This window comes from Candida theae (assembly GCF_024610275.1).
Source record: "Candida theae strain CBS 12239 chromosome Unknown scaffold88, whole genome shotgun sequence".
NCBI lineage: Eukaryota > Fungi > Ascomycota > Pichiomycetes > Serinales > Debaryomycetaceae > Lodderomyces > Lodderomyces theae.
Window position 1 is genome coordinate 4,435 of NW_026261466.1, and position 18,949 is coordinate 23,383.

General features: G+C 39.4%; 7 protein-coding genes across 7 annotated transcripts; 3 read left to right on the plus strand and 4 right to left on the minus strand. All coding sequences in view use genetic code 12, as the record gives it.

Moving 5' to 3' along the window:
* Positions 1-414: 414 nt before the first annotated feature.
* Positions 415-1,938, minus strand: RFG1 (HMG domain-containing transcriptional repressor; the record flags this gene model as incomplete). Its single annotated transcript, XM_051753651.1, has 1 exon — positions 415-1,938. The coding sequence occupies one exon, from the start codon at positions 1,936-1,938 to the stop codon at positions 415-417; it is 1,524 nt and encodes a 507-aa protein (XP_051607347.1).
* A 5,891-nt stretch (positions 1,939-7,829) lies between these two features.
* Positions 7,830-9,599, plus strand: HEM1 (5-aminolevulinate synthase; the record flags this gene model as incomplete). The annotated part of the gene is made up of 1 exon (XM_051753652.1): positions 7,830-9,599. One exon carries the CDS (start codon positions 7,830-7,832, stop codon positions 9,597-9,599), a length of 1,770 nt encoding a protein of 589 aa, XP_051607348.1.
* A 300-nt stretch (positions 9,600-9,899) lies between these two features.
* Positions 9,900-12,257, plus strand: SPC98 (Spc98p; the record flags this gene model as incomplete). Its single annotated transcript, XM_051753653.1, has 1 exon — positions 9,900-12,257. One exon carries the CDS (start codon positions 9,900-9,902, stop codon positions 12,255-12,257), a length of 2,358 nt encoding a protein of 785 aa, XP_051607349.1.
* A 256-nt stretch (positions 12,258-12,513) lies between these two features.
* On the plus strand, positions 12,514-13,452 carry KGF57_004173 (uncharacterized protein; the record flags this gene model as incomplete). The annotated part of the gene is made up of 1 exon (XM_051753654.1): positions 12,514-13,452. One exon carries the CDS (start codon positions 12,514-12,516, stop codon positions 13,450-13,452), a length of 939 nt encoding a protein of 312 aa, XP_051607350.1.
* A 1-nt stretch (position 13,453) lies between these two features.
* On the minus strand, positions 13,454-16,054 carry KGF57_004174 (TFIIH/NER complex ATPase/helicase subunit; the record flags this gene model as incomplete). Its single annotated transcript, XM_051753655.1, has 1 exon — positions 13,454-16,054. The coding sequence occupies one exon, from the start codon at positions 16,052-16,054 to the stop codon at positions 13,454-13,456; it is 2,601 nt and encodes an 866-aa protein (XP_051607351.1).
* Positions 16,055-16,295: 241 nt separating this feature from the next.
* Positions 16,296-17,318, minus strand: SRP40 (Srp40p; the record flags this gene model as incomplete). The annotated part of the gene is made up of 1 exon (XM_051753656.1): positions 16,296-17,318. One exon carries the CDS (start codon positions 17,316-17,318, stop codon positions 16,296-16,298), a length of 1,023 nt encoding a protein of 340 aa, XP_051607352.1.
* A 279-nt stretch (positions 17,319-17,597) lies between these two features.
* On the minus strand, positions 17,598-18,806 carry KGF57_004176 (alpha/beta fold hydrolase; the record flags this gene model as incomplete). The annotated part of the gene is made up of 1 exon (XM_051753657.1): positions 17,598-18,806. The coding sequence occupies one exon, from the start codon at positions 18,804-18,806 to the stop codon at positions 17,598-17,600; it is 1,209 nt and encodes a 402-aa protein (XP_051607353.1).
* Between the last annotated feature and the right edge of the window lie 143 nt (positions 18,807-18,949).

Genomic DNA, 18,949 nt, shown 5'->3' on the forward strand with positions numbered 1-18,949 from the left:
ACACATCACTACTTTATGCGTCTCATGCTGCTTAACAGCAACTTCTAAAAAAAAAACACTTTACACTTGCTTCCTCTCGAAACCATCTTACAACTAGTTTAGTGGTTAATAAAAGTCAAAGTTAACATATATTTATATATTGTTAGTATATCTAGTAAAGAAATCTATTTACTTCAAATCTAGGAAACTTTAGCAATTAAAACAAATAAAGACAAAAAAATCAAAAATCAATCAAGAAAATTAAATCAAACTGAAACTGAAACTAGCAAAATGTTGAGGATGTGCTTGTGCATGGTGCATGCTTCCTCACTCTATAAAGAATGTTTACCCCCCCCCCCCTCTCTCTCTCTCTCTCTTCTCCTCTACCCTCCTATCCTTTACCCTCCTCTCCTTCTCTCTATTTTCTATCTCCACTCACTGATGGAATCCATCCAATCCATAACCTTGGGGCTGTGATGGTTGTTGCTGCTGTTGCTGATGTGGTGGAACTGGCACCGTTTGTTGATGAGGATGGGCGCCGTGTAATTGATACTCAACTCCAGCGGGAACAACAGGGTGGTGCAATAGAGTAGGCTGTTGGCCATGTTGACCTTGTTGTTGTTGGTGCTGTTGTTGTTGTGGAAGCATCGAGTAGTGAATACCACCTGCAGTAGCAGCTGCTCCATTGACTGCACCTGTTGCTGTTGTCGTGGGTTGAAGTATTTCAACGTTTCCGTTGGCTCCAGGTACTCCAAGTGCTGCAGTTTGTATACCAGGACCCTGTCCATTATTGCTGGCATTGTTGGTGTAGGCTCCTGACAATGGTGACAACTTGTCTTGCTCATAGAATCCCAATGTAGATGAAGCGGCAGTAGAACCATTGTTGGTGGTGGCTCCTACGGCCCCTGGAAGTGGCAAGTTACCGGTGGACGTAGAGGCCAATGAGGTTGCTGAGTTTGGCAAATATGGATTGTTGGAAATAATGTAGCCAGGGTACCCTTGTAAGTTGTTAAATTGCTGTTGCTGCTTGAAGTAGTTTTGATATTGATCGTGTTGAGATTGTTGCTGTGGTTGTTGTTGTTGCAACATTTGTTGTTGAGCGGCTGCTGCTGCAAGAGCGGCTTCTGAATGGTGACGCTGTGCTTGCATAGCAGCAGCTGCTGCATTTGCCTGTTGCTGCTGCTGCTGCTGTTGTTGTTGTTGTTGTTGTTGTTGTTGTTGCTTTTGCTGTTGCTGTTGAAGCTGTTTTGGAGTTGGCTTATCTTTACAAACCAAACAGTTCTTGTTCTTACCGTTCCTCTTTGGTTCATACTTGTAGTTTGGATACTTCAAGGCATGGTTTTTCTTTTCTTCTTCAGCCAATTTGTTCCAATGTTCCTTTTCGGCAGCAGGCAAAGCTCTCCATCTTCTACCCAATTCACGAGAAACTTCAGGGTTAGAACGAATGACCGAACCTTCATCCAAGATGGCTTGATGATACTTCTGTCTAAACAAGATAAAAGCGTTTCTTGGACGTGGAATCTTGCCTCCTTTGTTTTTACAAATACATTGAGGAGCACCCCCTTCACCACCATTGGCAGCAGCAGCATTGCTTGCAGAAGATGAGACGACAGAGGATGGTCTGCCTGAGTTTGAGTTCCCAGTTTTGGACTTTTGGTTGGAGAACAAGTGGTCTGCGTATGTAGCAGAAGGAGTTGTGTGAGAAGTTGAGACTTGTGAGTAAGGATCTTGAACATAGGCTTGTTGTTGTGGGTAATATCCATTACTTGTAGTGGTGGCAGTAGTGGCAGCAGAAGTGACCGAACCTGACCCATCGTGTTGTTGGGAGCGAGATGGCATGATGTGGGCTAGCGATGGTAATATGTTGCTGGTGCTGCTGCTGGTGCTGCTGCCAGTGTTGTATTTTGATTGAGAGTCGTCACCAGGCATATTATGAGTGTAGTAAACTGCTGTAGACATTTATAAACAAGTGGTGTGTAGAAAGCTGTAAGTAAGTTGATTTCTGCAGAAATTGAGTAGTGATAGTCAAGTGGCTAGTCTTAGTCTGTGGTTAGGGGTTGGTGGTGTATTGCAAATAAGAAGTTGTCTTCTGTATATAAACAATAAAACAGGACAAGAAATTATATTATATGATAAACAATGTTTTTGACAGACCAAAAAAATAAACAAAAAAAAAAAACCAAATAAGAAACAATGTCAAAATGAAGCGTTCAGATACAAAGGAATGAAATGAGAATGGACTGTGTGTGTTAATAGGTGGGGGGCCGTTTTGATACAAAGGAGTAGGATGTCACAGCTTTGGATGAGTGAAGTGTGAAGATGAAGAAGAAGAAGAAGAAGAATGTGAAAAAGGAAAAAGAGAAAAAATTCAGTATGAAAGTGGAAGTTTAGATTTAAGGGCAAAATGTGTATCTACTTATATGTTTTGAATAAATGTTTATGTGACTATACGTCTTAATCAAGGGGAAACAAAGTGAAGAATAACCCGTACGGCAGTTAGTTGCGTGTGTCTGTCGGATAATAACTCTGGTTTGCAAAATAGTGCCCAAATAGCACAGGTTGCATATATATATATATATTGTACTACTAAGGTCTGCTTGTTAACTTTGTGTACGTTAACTTATGCAGGTGTACCTATAATATTATGGAAGCACTATTGTCAGTAGAAGAGCAAAATTGTTTATTTTGTAACTTTTATCTTAATATCTTGAATTTTACACCTCTTACACGACCCATCTTTCTTCTTTTCTTTTGTGTACTCTAATCATGTTCTAAGGCTGTACAGCGGGAATAACAAGGTAGGATTTAAGTAAAGACACATTTACGTTTAAAAATTTATTCGATATGTGCACGTGAGAAAAAGAAAAGGAGATGAGAGACAAGGCAAGTCACATTCATACAACAAGTATCTCTTTTTCCTTAGTTCTGGTCACATTGTGATGGGAATTGACTTCCTATTCAGACAACTACAGAGAAACAATACAGCACCTACAATAGACGCCACGATAAGAGAAGCAATACAAGAGCAGGGTGAACTACGCTATTTTGTTATTCACAAAGAGATGGAATTTGAGTTAAAAACAATAGGATTCCAAATTCATCACAAACAAATCCTGTATATAATTCGGGTAAATTTAAAAACAAAAAAGAGAGAATGAACTATCTTTCTTTTTCTTTCCCTTTCGAAGATAGGACAAACAGAACCACAGACAGACAACGGAACAACAATACCACAGAATTGGCTTGCACTCACAGATTTGGTTTACACTTGTTTTACTTGCTTTCGGTAAAAGGGATCTCTATATTAGTATTTGCTCTTTTCTCTTTTTTATTTTTTTTATCCTTTTTGCATTGTCTTTCGGAATCTACAAAATCTCTTGTTTGTGCTCAGTTGGTGCGGAGATTAGAGATTTCAGAGACACAATAGGAGACGACATAATATATATAAGGTTAGCAACAGAGTGTTCACAATTAAACACTAGTATACATACACACACACACACAGAGCAAAGAGTGAAGTAGAAGCAATTATGTTTGTGAGAGGTATGAATAGAGAGCAAATATCAGTAAATCAGTAGGTTGTAGATACAGGTATCTCTGTGTCTGTGAAATAACGGATTAAAATGGAAGCGGAATTTATTAGATACAAATTGTTTGTTTTTATTCTTTTATTTTTTTTATTTTTATTTTATTTTTTTATTTTTATTTTATTTTTATTTTTTTTTGTTATTGTTCGTAAACAATAGCAGAAACATTCTGTCCAAAGGGGAAAAATTTGGGAGAGAGAGGGAAGGGGAGGCAGGAAATGGCTGAATAATCCGATTATAGACAGACAACAAAGTCATCATCGAAACAAACCATTGAAATGCTAAACCATGTTTCAAGATCACAATAAGGAACTTCAGAAAACAAAGGATAAAGGAAAAAGAATGAAATAAAATGGAAAGGGCTATCCGATGCGGAGAGAAAACATTAAACAATACCCGATACTATTATATTGCTAAGTTTATTTATTTATTTAATTATTTATTTACTTATTTAAAATTCCTTACTCTTCTCCACCCCTCTTAAGTTGATGTGTTTACGAACCCTTGCAAAGTAAAGCTGGTAGTGCATGTAGCTGACGGAAAGTAGCACGTTCGTTTCCAAAACCGTCTTGTACGCAAGACTAAACAACATGAGACAAAGTTGCGATTTAGCTTTTTTAGTGATTTTTTGAACAATAGTACACACCCGTTTTACAGTACACAGAATTGAATTTGTTAAACAGAATTTAAATTAGTTTGTATGTATGTGTGCACACACACACACACACACAAAACAAATAAATAAATAAATAAATATTTATTTTCCGTTCTCCAATATATTTTTCGTATTGTGATATTTCCTTACTATTACATAATGCATTATGCATATTAGCTTTGCTGAATAAAAAAAGAAAAGAGAGAGAAAAGACAATGATGTCATTGATTCAACCTTTTGCGCTGTGTAAATCTTTTGCTTTTGTCATACAAACAAAACAAACAACGACAAAACAAATTTCTATTCTCTCACCAATCCCCGAATATCACCTTCATGTTTTTAGTAAAGTCCACGCTTGATTGTACGTATACACGGCAACAATTATCACTCTTTTTGTCATTCACTAGCTGTGTGTCTATCTCGATTGAAAGCACACACACGAGCCTATTATGCCGTATCGTAATCAAAAGAAAGCAGCAAAAGAAAACCTCCCAGCAAAATCTCACAATTTCTTGGTTAAATCTCACTTGCTAGTGCGGCACACATGTCGCACCCAATTCTCCCTCCCTTTTGTCAACAATCCGGGATTTTCAAGGGTTTCCGTCAACTCAAGTCAGAAAAGCGCATAAACGCAAATCAAACGCACAGTGTCTAATGCGATACTGTGAAACCAAAATTCAATCAAAAGACGGGGTTTTTTTCCTTATTGTTGAACCGGTTCCTAATGCTTTGGTGTTCTGTGTATTTATAAAGTTGTTATTATGAAAGTAATGGTAACGAGCTATTGACATTTATTTTATCAAACTTAGCCTGCTTTGCTATTCCAACGGTACCTTCTTTATTATTTTTTGTTTTTTGTTTTTTGTTTTTTTGCAGCAGAATATTATTGAAAACTATAGGAAACAATCAAGCAACCTCTCTCATAACCATAATTCCACAGCATTGTAACCAAACTTTGGGGACCAAAAGTGTTCTAAGCAATTTTATCACAACCTCGTAGTCTCGCGTGCGTGTTGGAGCGTTTGTTAGAGACGATACAATAAAACGATATCGAACCCCAACCGTTTTCCTCGTTTAACCTTGCCTATTTAAGCTATAATAACATCGCAAGAGAGAGAGAATAAATAAATAATAAAATGAAAATCACTCGTCTTTTATCGGAAGTGGAGATGTTCTTGGTGTTCATGCGTCATCCGCATCACTCCACCTTTAACCTCCTTTCCCCCCCTCCTCCTCCCATGCAACGCCCACGTGTCTCATACGAGTGTTCAAATTCTGCATTTGTATTCTCCTTTGTAACTTCTACACTTTTTGCACTTTCACAGAAAACTCGTTTCCCCGGTGTCTCAGACAGATTAGACATCTCATTGTTACGAAATTGCTTTTGATAATTCTATGCCCATTGTTAAGTTTTTGGCTTCGAGACAAAAATAATAATCAACAGCCACAATTACACAATAGCTTGAAATATTTTTAGTTATCGCTTTGATTTGTAATAATTGTCAACTGTCTAGAATTGGGAATCTGATACGCTAATATAATTTACTCAAAGGGGAAAGTTTATGCAAGACAAAGAGTAAAGAATTATCGTCTACTTCACCCTTCCTTTCAAATACTCTTTTTATGTGAAGAGAAACGAACAGGAATAAAGAAAGCCAACAATACACACAAGGTCCCATACAATATAAAGCTTCTTTCCTCGGAATCTCTCTTTAAACGAACGCCCAGCCCAGTTTCAAAAAAAGATAAAAAGGACCCCTTGCTTACAAACAATAGTGAGAGAAGAAAAAGATCCATCATCACCCCAATGACGCATGATTTCTCATTTACCTTTACCTTTTTTTTTCCCGCTTACCGCTTACCTCATACCGCTCTACTTTTTTTTTATTTTTTTTTTTTTTCATTTTTGTAATTAGTTTTATCTTTTGTCGATCATGTCATTTAACTCGTGATGCATTGTAGAAACGGAATTAATATCTCTCTGTTTTATTTCTGTGGAAAGAAGATGTAACACATTTGAACAAGTTCCTGATGTATGTGATCAAAACACGTGGGATGTGGAACTTCACTGTCTTTGTTTTCCTTTTTGGAAGGGCTCGGCATAGCTTCGGCTGATGTCTTATTGTACGAGTTTCAACAATCGTTTTTATTGTTGAGAAAACAGTTGCTGGAAGTTCCAAAAAAAAAAAAAGCATTCGTTAATTCCGTCGGTTATTTGCAATTTGTGCATCAAAATTGTCAACAAGAATTTTTTGCTTACCAAAAGTAGTCTGATTTTGGTAATCCTATTGCTTGTTTAGGACCAGTTCTCGCTTAACCCCGAATGTATCAATCAATATAACTGTCTAGGTGAAGATGACGACTAAGCAAAGAACATCCTGACGAAGCTTCCCTTAAATTATTTGCTTCAAAATTAGACGAAAAAAATAACAGGTCGCAGAACTACACCGTGCCATTTACTGACCTTAATACTAAGACCATGCGATCTCTCCATTGACCACAATCTGCTAGTTAACCATTACATGCTGTGAATTGTATTGTCAAAAAAGGGTCCCCGCAGTCTTTCTAAAGGGGTATACTGTATATAGATAGCTCACAATTTCAAACTACATGGAAGCAGGAAATACACTCCCCTCCTCTCTCCATACTGGCCTATTAAGCACTTTTCCCTCTCACATGCCTTTTTTTAACATCATAAATGCAAAGTCTAAAATCTTCTTTTTTTTTTGTATGTCGTGTCATGTCATGTCGTTTCGTGGTGTGGTGTGGTGTGGTGTGGTTTGTTAGTTCCTCTCTGGTTTAGGCAAAAATTGCGGGGCGGAAAAGTGAAGTTGCCGCTGATTTGACACCAGAAATCGGGCGTACCAAATCCATTCAAGCAATCACTTGGAGACAAATCAGTATTAGTCTACGTGATCTCAATTGGGGATGAAAGGTGGGACGGAGGGCAGGGGAGAGGAGTAACCATCATCCAATCTCTTCTAATTACACAACTTTACACCAATAACTTCTTCTGCAACTCCGATGGGGTTTTGGTGCAGTTGCATCTGACATATTTTCTAAACCAATAAACATCTCCGCTTTTCAAATCATTTTTCTTCTGAATTATATGCAGGACAGAAAGGGACTTCCTAACCCGATTTGGGAAAAAACGCTCATCAATGTAGTAGCTCTCCCAATTGCTTGCTCCAGATCCTTAGAAGTGGTTGCCTGTGATGTGAGTAGATCAAAGTAGAGTGATTCAAGTTTCCATCTCGTTATACCCCTGTACCTCCCAATTCTCACATCGGTCTAGAATTGTATATGCGCATTAGTCATTCTGTATGTACCTCTCTCTCTCTCTCTCTCTCTCTCTTTTTCTCACACACTCTCACGCACAATAAAAAAATTTTCAGCAAATATCATCATCGTTCGAGCAATTACAAAAACTACACATCAAAAAAAAATTAAACCTCAACTATATAAACTCGACTGTTCTTCTTCTCCTTTTTTATTACAAAAGACCAACAGATTCACCAAGACGCATCCTAGATTAAAGAATACTTCTTCTGTTTGCTTATTTCGTCAGTTCTACTTTCATTTCCCCCACCCCCCTTACTTCCCCCGAAATGGAGTCTGTTATAAAAGTTTCAATGTCAGTTTGTCCATTTGTTCAAACAACCTCAACTCAAGCATTGCGTCAATTGAGTAGATCATCAGGTGGTTTGGCTCAACGTGCTCGCCAATGTCCTTACATGGCCAATGCCCTTCAAGCTCAAGAGCAACAGCAGCACCAACACCAACACCAACACCAAGCCGTGAGATCTTACTCTTCTGCTACTCAACCAAGAAGAGCAAGCGTTAGTCGTTCAGCTACTCCCGAGGCTACTGCTTTTGCCCCACCTCCAGCCTCACCATACCGTTTGCAAAATGAAAGCTTGACTGATGCCCAAGTCAATTTCAACAGCAATGAGCAAAAGTTTGATTTCCAAGGGTTCTTGAATGACGATTTGAATAAAAAGAGAACTGACAAGTCTTATCGTTTCTTCAACAACATCAATCGTTTAGCTAACGAATTCCCAAAAGCTCATCGTGCTCAGGAGGATGACAAAGTTACAGTTTGGTGTTCTAATGATTATCTCGGAATGGGTAAGAATGAGTCCACTTTGAACGAAATGAAGCGTGTTTTGGACAAGTATGGGTCAGGTGCAGGTGGAACTAGAAACATTGCTGGCCACAATGCTCATGCTATCAAGTTGGAATCGGAATTGGCTGCGTTGCATAAACATGAAGCGGCCTTGGTTTTCAGCTCATGTTTTGTTGCTAATGATGCAGTTTTATCATTATTTGGACAAAAGATTAAAGATTTGGTCATTTTTTCGGATGCATTGAACCATGCGTCGATGATTCAAGGTATTAGAAATTCCCGTGCTAAAAAACACATTTTCAAGCATAATGATTTGGCTGATTTGGAAGCTAAATTGGCTCAGTACCCTAAATCAGTTCCTAAATTGATTGCATTTGAATCGGTTTACTCCATGTGTGGGTCAATTGCCCCAATTGAAGCTATTTGTGACTTGGCTGAAAAATACGGTGCAGTCACCTTTTTGGATGAGGTTCACGCTGTGGGTATGTATGGTCCTCATGGTGCTGGTGTTGCCGAGCACTTGAATTTCGAAGCTCACTTGAAGCTGGGTATTAACCCTGCTGATATTGAAACTGTCATGAGCAGAGTTGACATGGTCACTGGTACTCTCGGTAAAGCTTATGGATGTGTTGGTGGTTACGTTACTGGTAAAGCCAACATGATTGATTGGTTTAGATGTTATGCACCAGGATTCATCTTCACCACCAGTTTGCCACCAGCAATTATGGCGGGTGCTACTGAATCCATTCGTTACCAAAGAGCCACTTTAAAAGATCGTATTGCACAACAAAAAAATACTAGGTATGTCAAGGACAATATGAATAAGTTGGGCTTGCCAGTTATTCCCAACCCATCCCACATTGTTCCTGTCTTGGTTGGTAATGCGTATGATGCTAAAAGAGCTTCAGACATGTTGTTAGATAAACACAAGATTTACGTTCAAGCCATCAATTTCCCTACTGTCCCAATTGGTGAAGAGAGGTTGAGGATTACTCCAACCCCAGGCCATGGACCGGAAATTTCCAATCATTTGATTGAAGCTGTCGATGATGTTTTCAATGACTTGAATTTGAAGAGAATCCACGACTGGACTGCGACTGGCGGCTTGTGCGGTGTTGGACAAGCTGGCCGTGCTTCAATCCAACATATTTGGACTGATGAGCAATTGAGTTTAACTGATGCTGATTTAAACCCAAATGTTGTTGATCCAGTTGTTGCTCCATTGGGTGTCTCATCAGGTGTCGCTATGTAAAGGGCGATGAGCTTGGACAAGAAAGCGAAACTGCTTTCTACTTTTTCTTTTTTATACAATCTTTTACTTTTTTTTTTTTCTTATTTATCTAATTATATGCTGAAGAAAACTATTAAAGCCATTTTACAATGTATCTCTTGGTCTCTGTATATTATATTCTGGTGAAGTTCTTTGACAATACGCGTGAGAGATCAAAGAAGAGAGGAACCAAAAAAAAAAGAAAAAGAAAAAAATGTAAACAAATGTGTATGTGCACTACACGCTTCGAGGAGACTTTCTACATACATCCCCACTCTAGCAATGGTCCTTGATAAACCACAAGTGGTCAGACTATACGTTCATAGAGTTGCCAAGTCCTTAATCCCGGCTGAGCTTGGCGAAGAGTATATTCAAAGTGTCGCAAATGAGCTATACACGTCTCTAATCAACACTCAAGGTGTGCACAACGATATCTCCACTATCATCAACAAATACAAACTGGTGTTTCTCAACAGCGGCTCAAAGCAAGAGTGGAATGAGTTTCAAGCACTCGTTACCTCCCTTAGCCAGCATCGCTCGTTAGATCAAATTGCAAATTACTTGACGTTTCTCGATGCCTTGCGAGAAGATTCCGATATCCAGTCGAGTGCTGGAGGTGAATTATCTATTGAGTCTCCACGGATAAACACAAACGACAAGACTTTAGCACAATTGATTCAGCCATATTATAAGACCTTACCTGAGGAAACCATCTTGACATACTTGCCTTACACATTGATGGGACTAGATTCAAAATTGTTCACCTTTTCAAATGACTATAAACGAATTGAAATACCGCCGTCGATAAACAATAGTTATGGATCATTTTTGAAACTATTGTTTGAGTATGCATTATTATACAAGCAATTGGATATGTTTGTTGATGAAAATCGAGGGAAGTTACCACTGGCTATAAAGGGTGCTTTTGTTGCTGTGGTGGATAAAGAATTGAAAAAATACAGTCAAGACTTGAACAAAGTGTTTAGCAATCAACCAACTACAATATTAACAGTCTACCATGCAATCCACGAGTGGATTTTTCCATTTCGATTCTTGTATCGGGCTGCATTACAAATGGCCAAATTGGATGGATACCATTTTCTAAATCTTATCTACAAATTTACGAAATTTGGCGATGAAAATATTTTGCTGATTGCAAAGTTTACTTTCAGCGAAATTGTGAAGCCATATTACAATGTGCTTGAATTCTGGATCACCAAGGGGGAGTTGGTTGACAGAAATAACGAATTTTTCATATCTTTTGAAGACGATGGTGAAAGTTTCAATCAAATAATCCAGTATCATGGCGATAAAGTACCGGAATTTATCGAATCTAGCGACAAGATATTCCAAATTGGTAAAACCCTAATCTTTCTCGAAAAGTATTGTCAGGAGTTGAAATTTGTGGATGAGTTTAATGTGAAGTACTCGACTACTATATTCACATATCACAATGGGCTTGCGTCCATGACGATAAATGAAATTATTGAGCTAATTGATCAGCAATACGATGAAGTGCTCGCTTTCTTCACCAAGTTAATCCATGAGAAATACCACTTATTCACTCATTTGCTAAATTTCAAAAACTATTATTTGATGGAAATAAACGAATTCATAGAAGCAATAATCATCAAAGGAGAAGCCGCTTTCAACTTGCCTTCATTAGAAATCACATCAAGTCAACTACATCAAATACTCCACGATGCAATGCAAATCTCGTCAGTGAAGACTCGCAATAATGTTTCTCGCATCGATTCAAAAATTTTCAATCCACAATTGGAAACCTTTGGATGGGATTCGTTCTTGATTGATTACAAGATTTCTGATTTGCCGATATTTGACATTTTGGAGCTGTCTATGGTCAAGTACCTCAAGGCATTTCACTTTTTTTGGAAATTGCGTCACTTGCAAGTGCTTTTACAGTCTAATTACTTGGCTTTTGATCAATTGAATTTGAAAATTGGACCTCGTGTGAGGAACAGTTTTAGGCGATTGGTTACCAATGTCAACGGAGTCAATATTATGAGACATCATTTGATCAAATTCTTGGATGATTTAGTGGCGTACTTGTCCTACGACATAGTGGAAAATTCTTTTGATACAATGATTATCGATAAGCTTTTCCATCGTAAGGGTAACGAATTGGTGTTGGATAAGCTGTTTATGAAGTTACCGGAACGAGCAACGGCAACAATGCCATTGAATGTGAATAAGCTAACTATTGATGAACTCATATCGGTGCATGACGAGTACCTTGATAATATAGTGTATACAAAATTGTTCAATGGGTCAGTCAAGGGTGCCAAGACAAACATTAGCTTTATTGATCAAATTTACGAGATCTTGCAATCGATATTTAGGTTTATCAACACTAGTCAGGAATACTTGTCAGTGATGGAGACATTCTTGGTGTTGGTAAATAGTCGCGAGTCCGCAGGGCATGCTGAAGTAGATCAAGAGCAGGAGTATCAATTGGAAAAAGATATCGATGAGGTGTCTAACCGACTGACCAAGTTGTGGAGAAAGCTCAAGGTGGAGATTTTCAATGGTGAGTTTCAGTCGTTGGTTGATGGGCTCAAACAGGATTTGAAGTTGGATAACGACTTGAAAGAGTTTGGGAAAATGTTTGTAGTAAAGTAGTAATGTAACATGTGGATGGATATACTGTATGATGATTCTTTGTCTAGGATCGCCTGTCAACAAGCTGATGGTAGCTGTTCTTTTTTTTTTGTTTTTTTTTTTTTCTTTTCTGCACTCTATGATGTAATTGCTGCAATAGAAACATACAGAAAAATTATGTGTGTAACTAGAAAATTGGGCGTTATCGGAACTCAAATGACCATTGGTATATTTGCTACCCAACCTGACCAGTTTTCAACCCAACCCACAATTACAAATGACAACTGATTCGCCAGATGAAGGCATACTCAAATTCGTCTTGTTCCAACTGAAACATGTCAAATTGTACAACCTACCTCGTAATTTACTAAGTCAACTCAAAACGGGCAGTGGAATTGACGAACAAGTTGAATGCCTATGGACAGGTTCTGTCAACTTGGTACGAGAAATCAAGCAGGACAACTTGCAAAGAATTAAACACGATGATCCCCATACCATTCCTGCATTCACCCACCACCGATTGAAATTAGAGTTTGTGGGCTCAAATTCAAATGACGACAATCTATGGGGCGAGACGTGGTATGCGCCAATCAACAAAAACCTCAGAGCTGAGTTGGGACTAGAGCCGAATAAAGAGGATATAGACACGGAAGTCGAGACTAGCCACGTGAAGATGGAACAGATTATCGCTATTGCTAATGATGGCACCGATACCATCCGTGAACTCTCGTATGAATTGGGCATTGTGTCAACACAGTGGTTTAGAGTAATTGTCCAATTGCCTCACTCCGGGTACCATCCAAAAATCAGTGATGCGCCAGATGGGTCGTTTGAGGAGAAGAGCGATGATGGTGATGATGATGACGAGAAAAATGTGGTGCAGCAGGTGGCTTTACTTCTACGGTTCAAACATGATTTCGAATCAGATGAGTTTTTGGAACAATTAGAAAATTACAATATGAGATACGATCATTTACAGCGACAATACTATTATGACAAATGGGCAGAGATTTTGGATCAAGATACGGTTCTGAATGGTGATGATGCTGATGATGATGCTGATGATAAATCCAAAGAGTCCGAGTTAGATACAGGTGCTGAGGATTTGAGTTTAGCTGATAATGAAAATAACTACGAGGCCAAAGATGGACAAGAACATGCAGAAGTAAGCTCAGACAGTGAAGACGACGATTTTGGTGATTTTGTAAGTAAATAAATTACACTATAAATCTAGAAATAATCATATAGACGAAACTCTTATTTGCGTTGCTGCTGTTGCTGCTGCTNTGCTGTTGCTGTTGTTGCTGTTGCTGTTGCTGCTTCTTCTTGTAATACATCTTCTGAATCAACGGATGGTGTGTCTCCAACTCCTTATTCTTGTTCCTACTGTACTCAATGTACGCCATATCCTCACCACCAGCCAATCCAGCCAACGACCCAGCAGATCGAGTTGCACCGCTCTGCTTGCCATTCTCCATTCTCTGCCTCTGTTCCCTGGGTATGAAATTCGTGTCTGCGTCATCGCCAATTTCCAAGCCAGCTGCATCTTCATTCTTCAACAACACCTGTTGTAACAACTCTCTACGTTCTCTTGCTGATGCATAAGCCAAATCTGGCAATTGCTCCATTCCACTTAGATGGGTAATGACCTTGAATGCATACCCTTGATCAACGAGGAACGCTTGTCTTTTTGTGGAGTAATACATCTCTTGCGTATCTTTGGACACCAATGAGTAGAAAAACGCATTGAATCCTTCATCATTACGTCTCTTGGCTCGCAAGATTCTTCCCAATCTTTGCGCTTCTTGTCTTCTAGATCCATAATGAGAAGAAATTTGAATCAAACAGGTAGCTTCTGGCAAGTCAATTGAAGTGTCCCCTACTTTGGACAAAAAGATAGTATTGATCTGATCATTGTGTTGGAAATTTTGCAAGATTTTCATCCTCTCCTGTTGTGGTGTAGACCCATAAATGAATGGTTTGCCGAGTTTCAACGCATACTCTTGAAGTGCATAGACATTGTCACTAAACACAATAATCTTGTCACCCCTCTTTTCATGGTAATGGATCAAAAACTGGCAAGCTTGGAATTTAGTGGGATTCATAATATACAAAAGCATCCGCTTACGAGCACTTTCTCTGAGATACTCTTGATAAAATTCTGCAGTCATGGGACACCAAACTTCTGCACACTGAACATTTGCGATGTGCCCCTTTTGCGCTAAATCCATCCAGTTTGCCTCATACAATTTTGGCCCAATCAAGAAATTTAAATCGTCAATCTTGTCATCCTCACGCACCAAAGTTGCAGTAAGTCCTAGCTTGGCATGTGCAGCAATGGTTGTAACCACTCGCCTAAACATATTTGCCGGCACCACATGCACCTCATCTAAAATGATGAATCCCCATTCCCTCGACCTAAGGAAATCCATAACCTTTTGAGAATCATGCGACCTGTTACGAGTATTTGCCACCATGGAGTATGTCGATACAACTAAACCCGATTCACTGGCAAACATTTCTTTATTCTCGGATGTAAACACTGCAACATTTTCAGGCTGGATCGTACACCATTGTAGGAACTGTTGCCTCCATTGCATGACGGATACTGATGAGGTGCACAACACAATAACCGATTTCCGGATTGTACAAGCTGCAGTAATACCAACCAACGTCTTTCCAGCTCCACAAGGAAGCACAATGATACCTGATCTCGCTCTTCCATTCCCAAACATTTTCGACAATGATTTTTCTTGATATGGTCGAATTTGAGTAGATGGCTTCAAGTCAATCTCAAGATCAGGATTTCTCGCATCATTACGGAAATCGTACTCTTCCAAAACGGGATAGTCAATCTCCTGGCATCGCCTTTTCACGATTTCGACAGAGTCATGTGATATCTCAAACGAATGTACGGTGTCCAAATCATCCTCATCGTCTCGGCTCCCAACCACTGATGCAAAAATGTCTTCAGCTTCATTATTTTGTTTAGTTGCTGTACCACCCGTCTCCTCTTTTCTCTTTGTACCTGGAATGTCAATGTCGTTCTGCGGGGGTGCTGATTGCACCAAACCGTTGCTGGTTACAGTATTTTCAGTGGACTGGAGTCTCAAGGGACCAATGACTTCGTCTTTGAGTAGCATCTGCAAAATATCTGCCAGGGTACTCTCGACATAGTATCTATTGTTTTTCAAAACCAATTTGATCTTTCCGTACGATACAGTTGCAGCTTTAATAAACTCCACAATGGTGTCAGTTACGGGGACTTTTGAAAGACGATTTAGCACGGAGATAATATCGTTAGTCTCTAGCCCCACTGAAACTGCCGCATATAGCGAGAACGGAGTTATTTTGTACTCGTGTATGTGGGAAGGTCTTGAAATTGGTTCGGCAATAGTGATTAAAAAGTCTTGCGCTTGTTCAGCCAATGGCGAAAACGACTCTAAAATAATCCTCATGTCATTCGGAGATATCCACAAGGGACGTGTGAAATGATCAGGCTTCAACTTCAAATATGAAAAATCAGACGCACCAAACGACTTGGAAACTGCGTCTGGTATATACCCAGGTGGCAAGTCCGGAGTGACATCTAGTAGATCATCATCTGAAAAATTTGTCTCCTGCAACAGACCTTTCACCGAGTTCACAGCCATACGCGCCTTCTGTCTCTTTAGTTGTTGCACATCGCCATCTGCTTTACTTGATTTCCTCTTTCTGGATGTCCCGTAATCATCATCATCTTTATCAATGTACCCTTCGTCGGAAAAGTTCTCGTCATCGAGTTCGGCATAGTTGACAGATTGCGCTCTTCTAGACATTACGTTAAGCGTGTGACCCTTTTCAATAACTCCAACAAAAGCTTGAAGATCTAGGACGAAGAAGGAAATGATTTGTAATGTCTGACTATTTTAAACTCTCCCCTTGTGAGATTTTCTATTGCGAAGAAAGGGCGTGCACAATGCAACAACTTTTCTCATTTGGCAACCATTCAAAATCTATTAACACTGTATTCTATTCACAATATATATATATATATATATATATACTCCATTAACTGGCTTAGTCAGCGAATTTGTAAGACCCACTGGCGAAAGTGATACTTCCTCCTCTGTAACTACCTTTTTTCATCTTGTTTTTGTTTTTGGTGAAATCTTTTCCTCTAACTTGCAACAACCTTTCACTAGCCTTTTCACCCCAAGTTCCAGCAGCTCCCTTGTATGTGTTATCTTGCAAAGCTCTATCTTCGAATGATATTTTTGATCTGTCGATTCTCGAAAAATGCTTTCTTTGTCCCGGTTTGAGTTCTGGTTCTGGAGTGGCTGGGGTTGAGTTGGAGTGGATGGACTCTGTGACTGAAGAGCTTGCGGAGGAGCTAGGCTCAATTTTGGCCCTTTTTGGTTCCTGTGGTTCTTGGACTTCATTATGCTTCCTCTTCTTGTTGGTGGTGGTGGAATCGGAGTCTGACTCGGAGCCTGAATCAGGGTCACTAGATGAGTTGGAATCCGAAGACGAACTTGACGAGTCTGAGTCTGATGATGAAGAGCTGGATGAGCTGGATGAGTCTGAGTCTGAGTCTGAGTCTGATGATGATGATGATGAGCTTGAAGAGCTTGAGGAACTCGAAGAGGTGGATGAATCGGAGTCTGAATCTGATGAGCTCGAAGATGAGTCACTGTCTGAAGATGAAGAGCTTTCGCTACTGGAAGAGCTATCAGAGGAGTCAGATGATTCTGAATCTGGGGACTCCCTGACGTTGGTTGCCTCCTTCTTTTGATCTTCTTCAGCATCACTCTCGTCGCTTGAACTTGATGATTCTTCATCCCCTGAGCTACTCTCATCATCACCTTCAGAGCTGCTCTCAGACGAATCAGAAGATAAGTCCTCCTTTCCCTTAGTCTCTAGCCCCTGAATAAAGTCGTAGACCTTGTTCACTGCCTTTTTGTCAAACAGGCGCACTTGCAAACTTTCAATCAACTCAGCCAATGCTGTCTTGTTCAATTTCTTCATATATTCGTCATTCTTGACTATATTCTGAACGTGATCTAGGATTGATTTAAGTTTTGATTCAATTGAAGAGGCCATATTTCCTGGTTCTGTTACAGACTGCTTTGAAATTGTGGTAAACTTGATGGTAGATGAGATGAGATATTGGATTTTTTTCAATTTCAATTTTAATTTCTTTTTTTGTTTTTTTTTTTTTGTTTTTTTTTTTTCTAGACTTTTCTCACACAAAAGGTGAAAAGAATTTACGAGACTACGCAGACTTTGTTCAGCATGTACAAAACTCCCAGCTTACACTGCATCTTGAATGAGAACATTAGTTAATGCCATGATTATGTTACATTAAAGCTCTCCACCAATCTATAACTTGCTACTGGACAGTTTCGAGTACAAATCAAATGGAGTATACTTTGCACCGGTATCATATCCGTAAACTTTGTCCATCTCAAAGTTCAAAACGTGTCTTCTTTGCTGCTCAAAAAGCGCTTTCTTTTCTCCATTCAAAGCAATCTCGGGAATATTAGATCTTTCACGATTAAACTCTCTGTTTCGTTTTGTCAACGCTTCGGCAATGACCTTAATCACATCATCTGGTTGTTCAGAGTTCACCAAATGTCGTCCTCCTTCAATATTTATGGCACCTGCCAACATGTCCGGCCTAATTGCCTTACGAATCCAGGGAACTGCTTCTCTCATGTTATGAATATCGGCAGCACCCACGACATGAAATATGGGAACACTAATCAGAGGCAAGGCAAGCATACCTTTTGCAGCACACACATTTCTGCTCAAATAAGCCACAAGTTGGTTTAAACTCAGACATTTGAATTTGTAAACGACTTTCCCATCTTCAGTTTTCGTCTCGTATATCTCGTCGGTAATGTAGTCCTGCAATACATCAGATTGAAAATTTTTGGTGAATGAATGTATCTCAAAGTAGTCTCTAGCCTCCTGCTCGGTATTGAAGGTATCCTTCATTAGTCGAGACAACTTTTTCAACAGGTTGAAATATCTTTCTTCACTTACATCTGTTCTATAAATAACTGGATCAATAGCCACGACAGCATCGAAAAACGTGGGTTCCAAATACGATGCATACAAAGCAATATACCCACCCATAGAATGCCCCACTGCAATAGTTCTGCCCTCAAAATTATTCTGCATATCTCCTGTGGTTTCTCTTTCGTGTTTAATAACATCAAGCACATCCCTCGATCCATCATCCCACATGTAGACGCAGCCCAATTTTCCCTGATTTGCCAAATTCGAGTCACCATGCCCAATTGCATCAATAGCAAGCACAGTGTCCAAGTGCCAAGGTACTTGATGGGATTGTGATGATTTATACAATTGTTTAATGATATAAGTCCACACTGACTTGTTAAATCCGTTCCCGTGGGTAAACACCAAGTTTAAAGGTATTTGAGATTCAGTACGTGGACTTGAACGGTTCGACTTGAATTTGTTGTACACAATGGTCAACTCCTCGGCATCTTTGGCAATTAGTGTGCTGCCGTTGGCACGGTTAGGATGAGCTCTTGTTTGCTTCTTTTCGAGTGTGAATGACATTATCTATCCTGTGAGGGGGGGGAGGGGCGTGTGTGTGTTGTGAATGTTTTTCATCAATATCAGTGGGAATAGTGGTTCCTTTATAAATGTGGCTGTATTTAGGGTCTTGTGGGAGGAGTGTACCCGTAATCGGCGATGAAAGA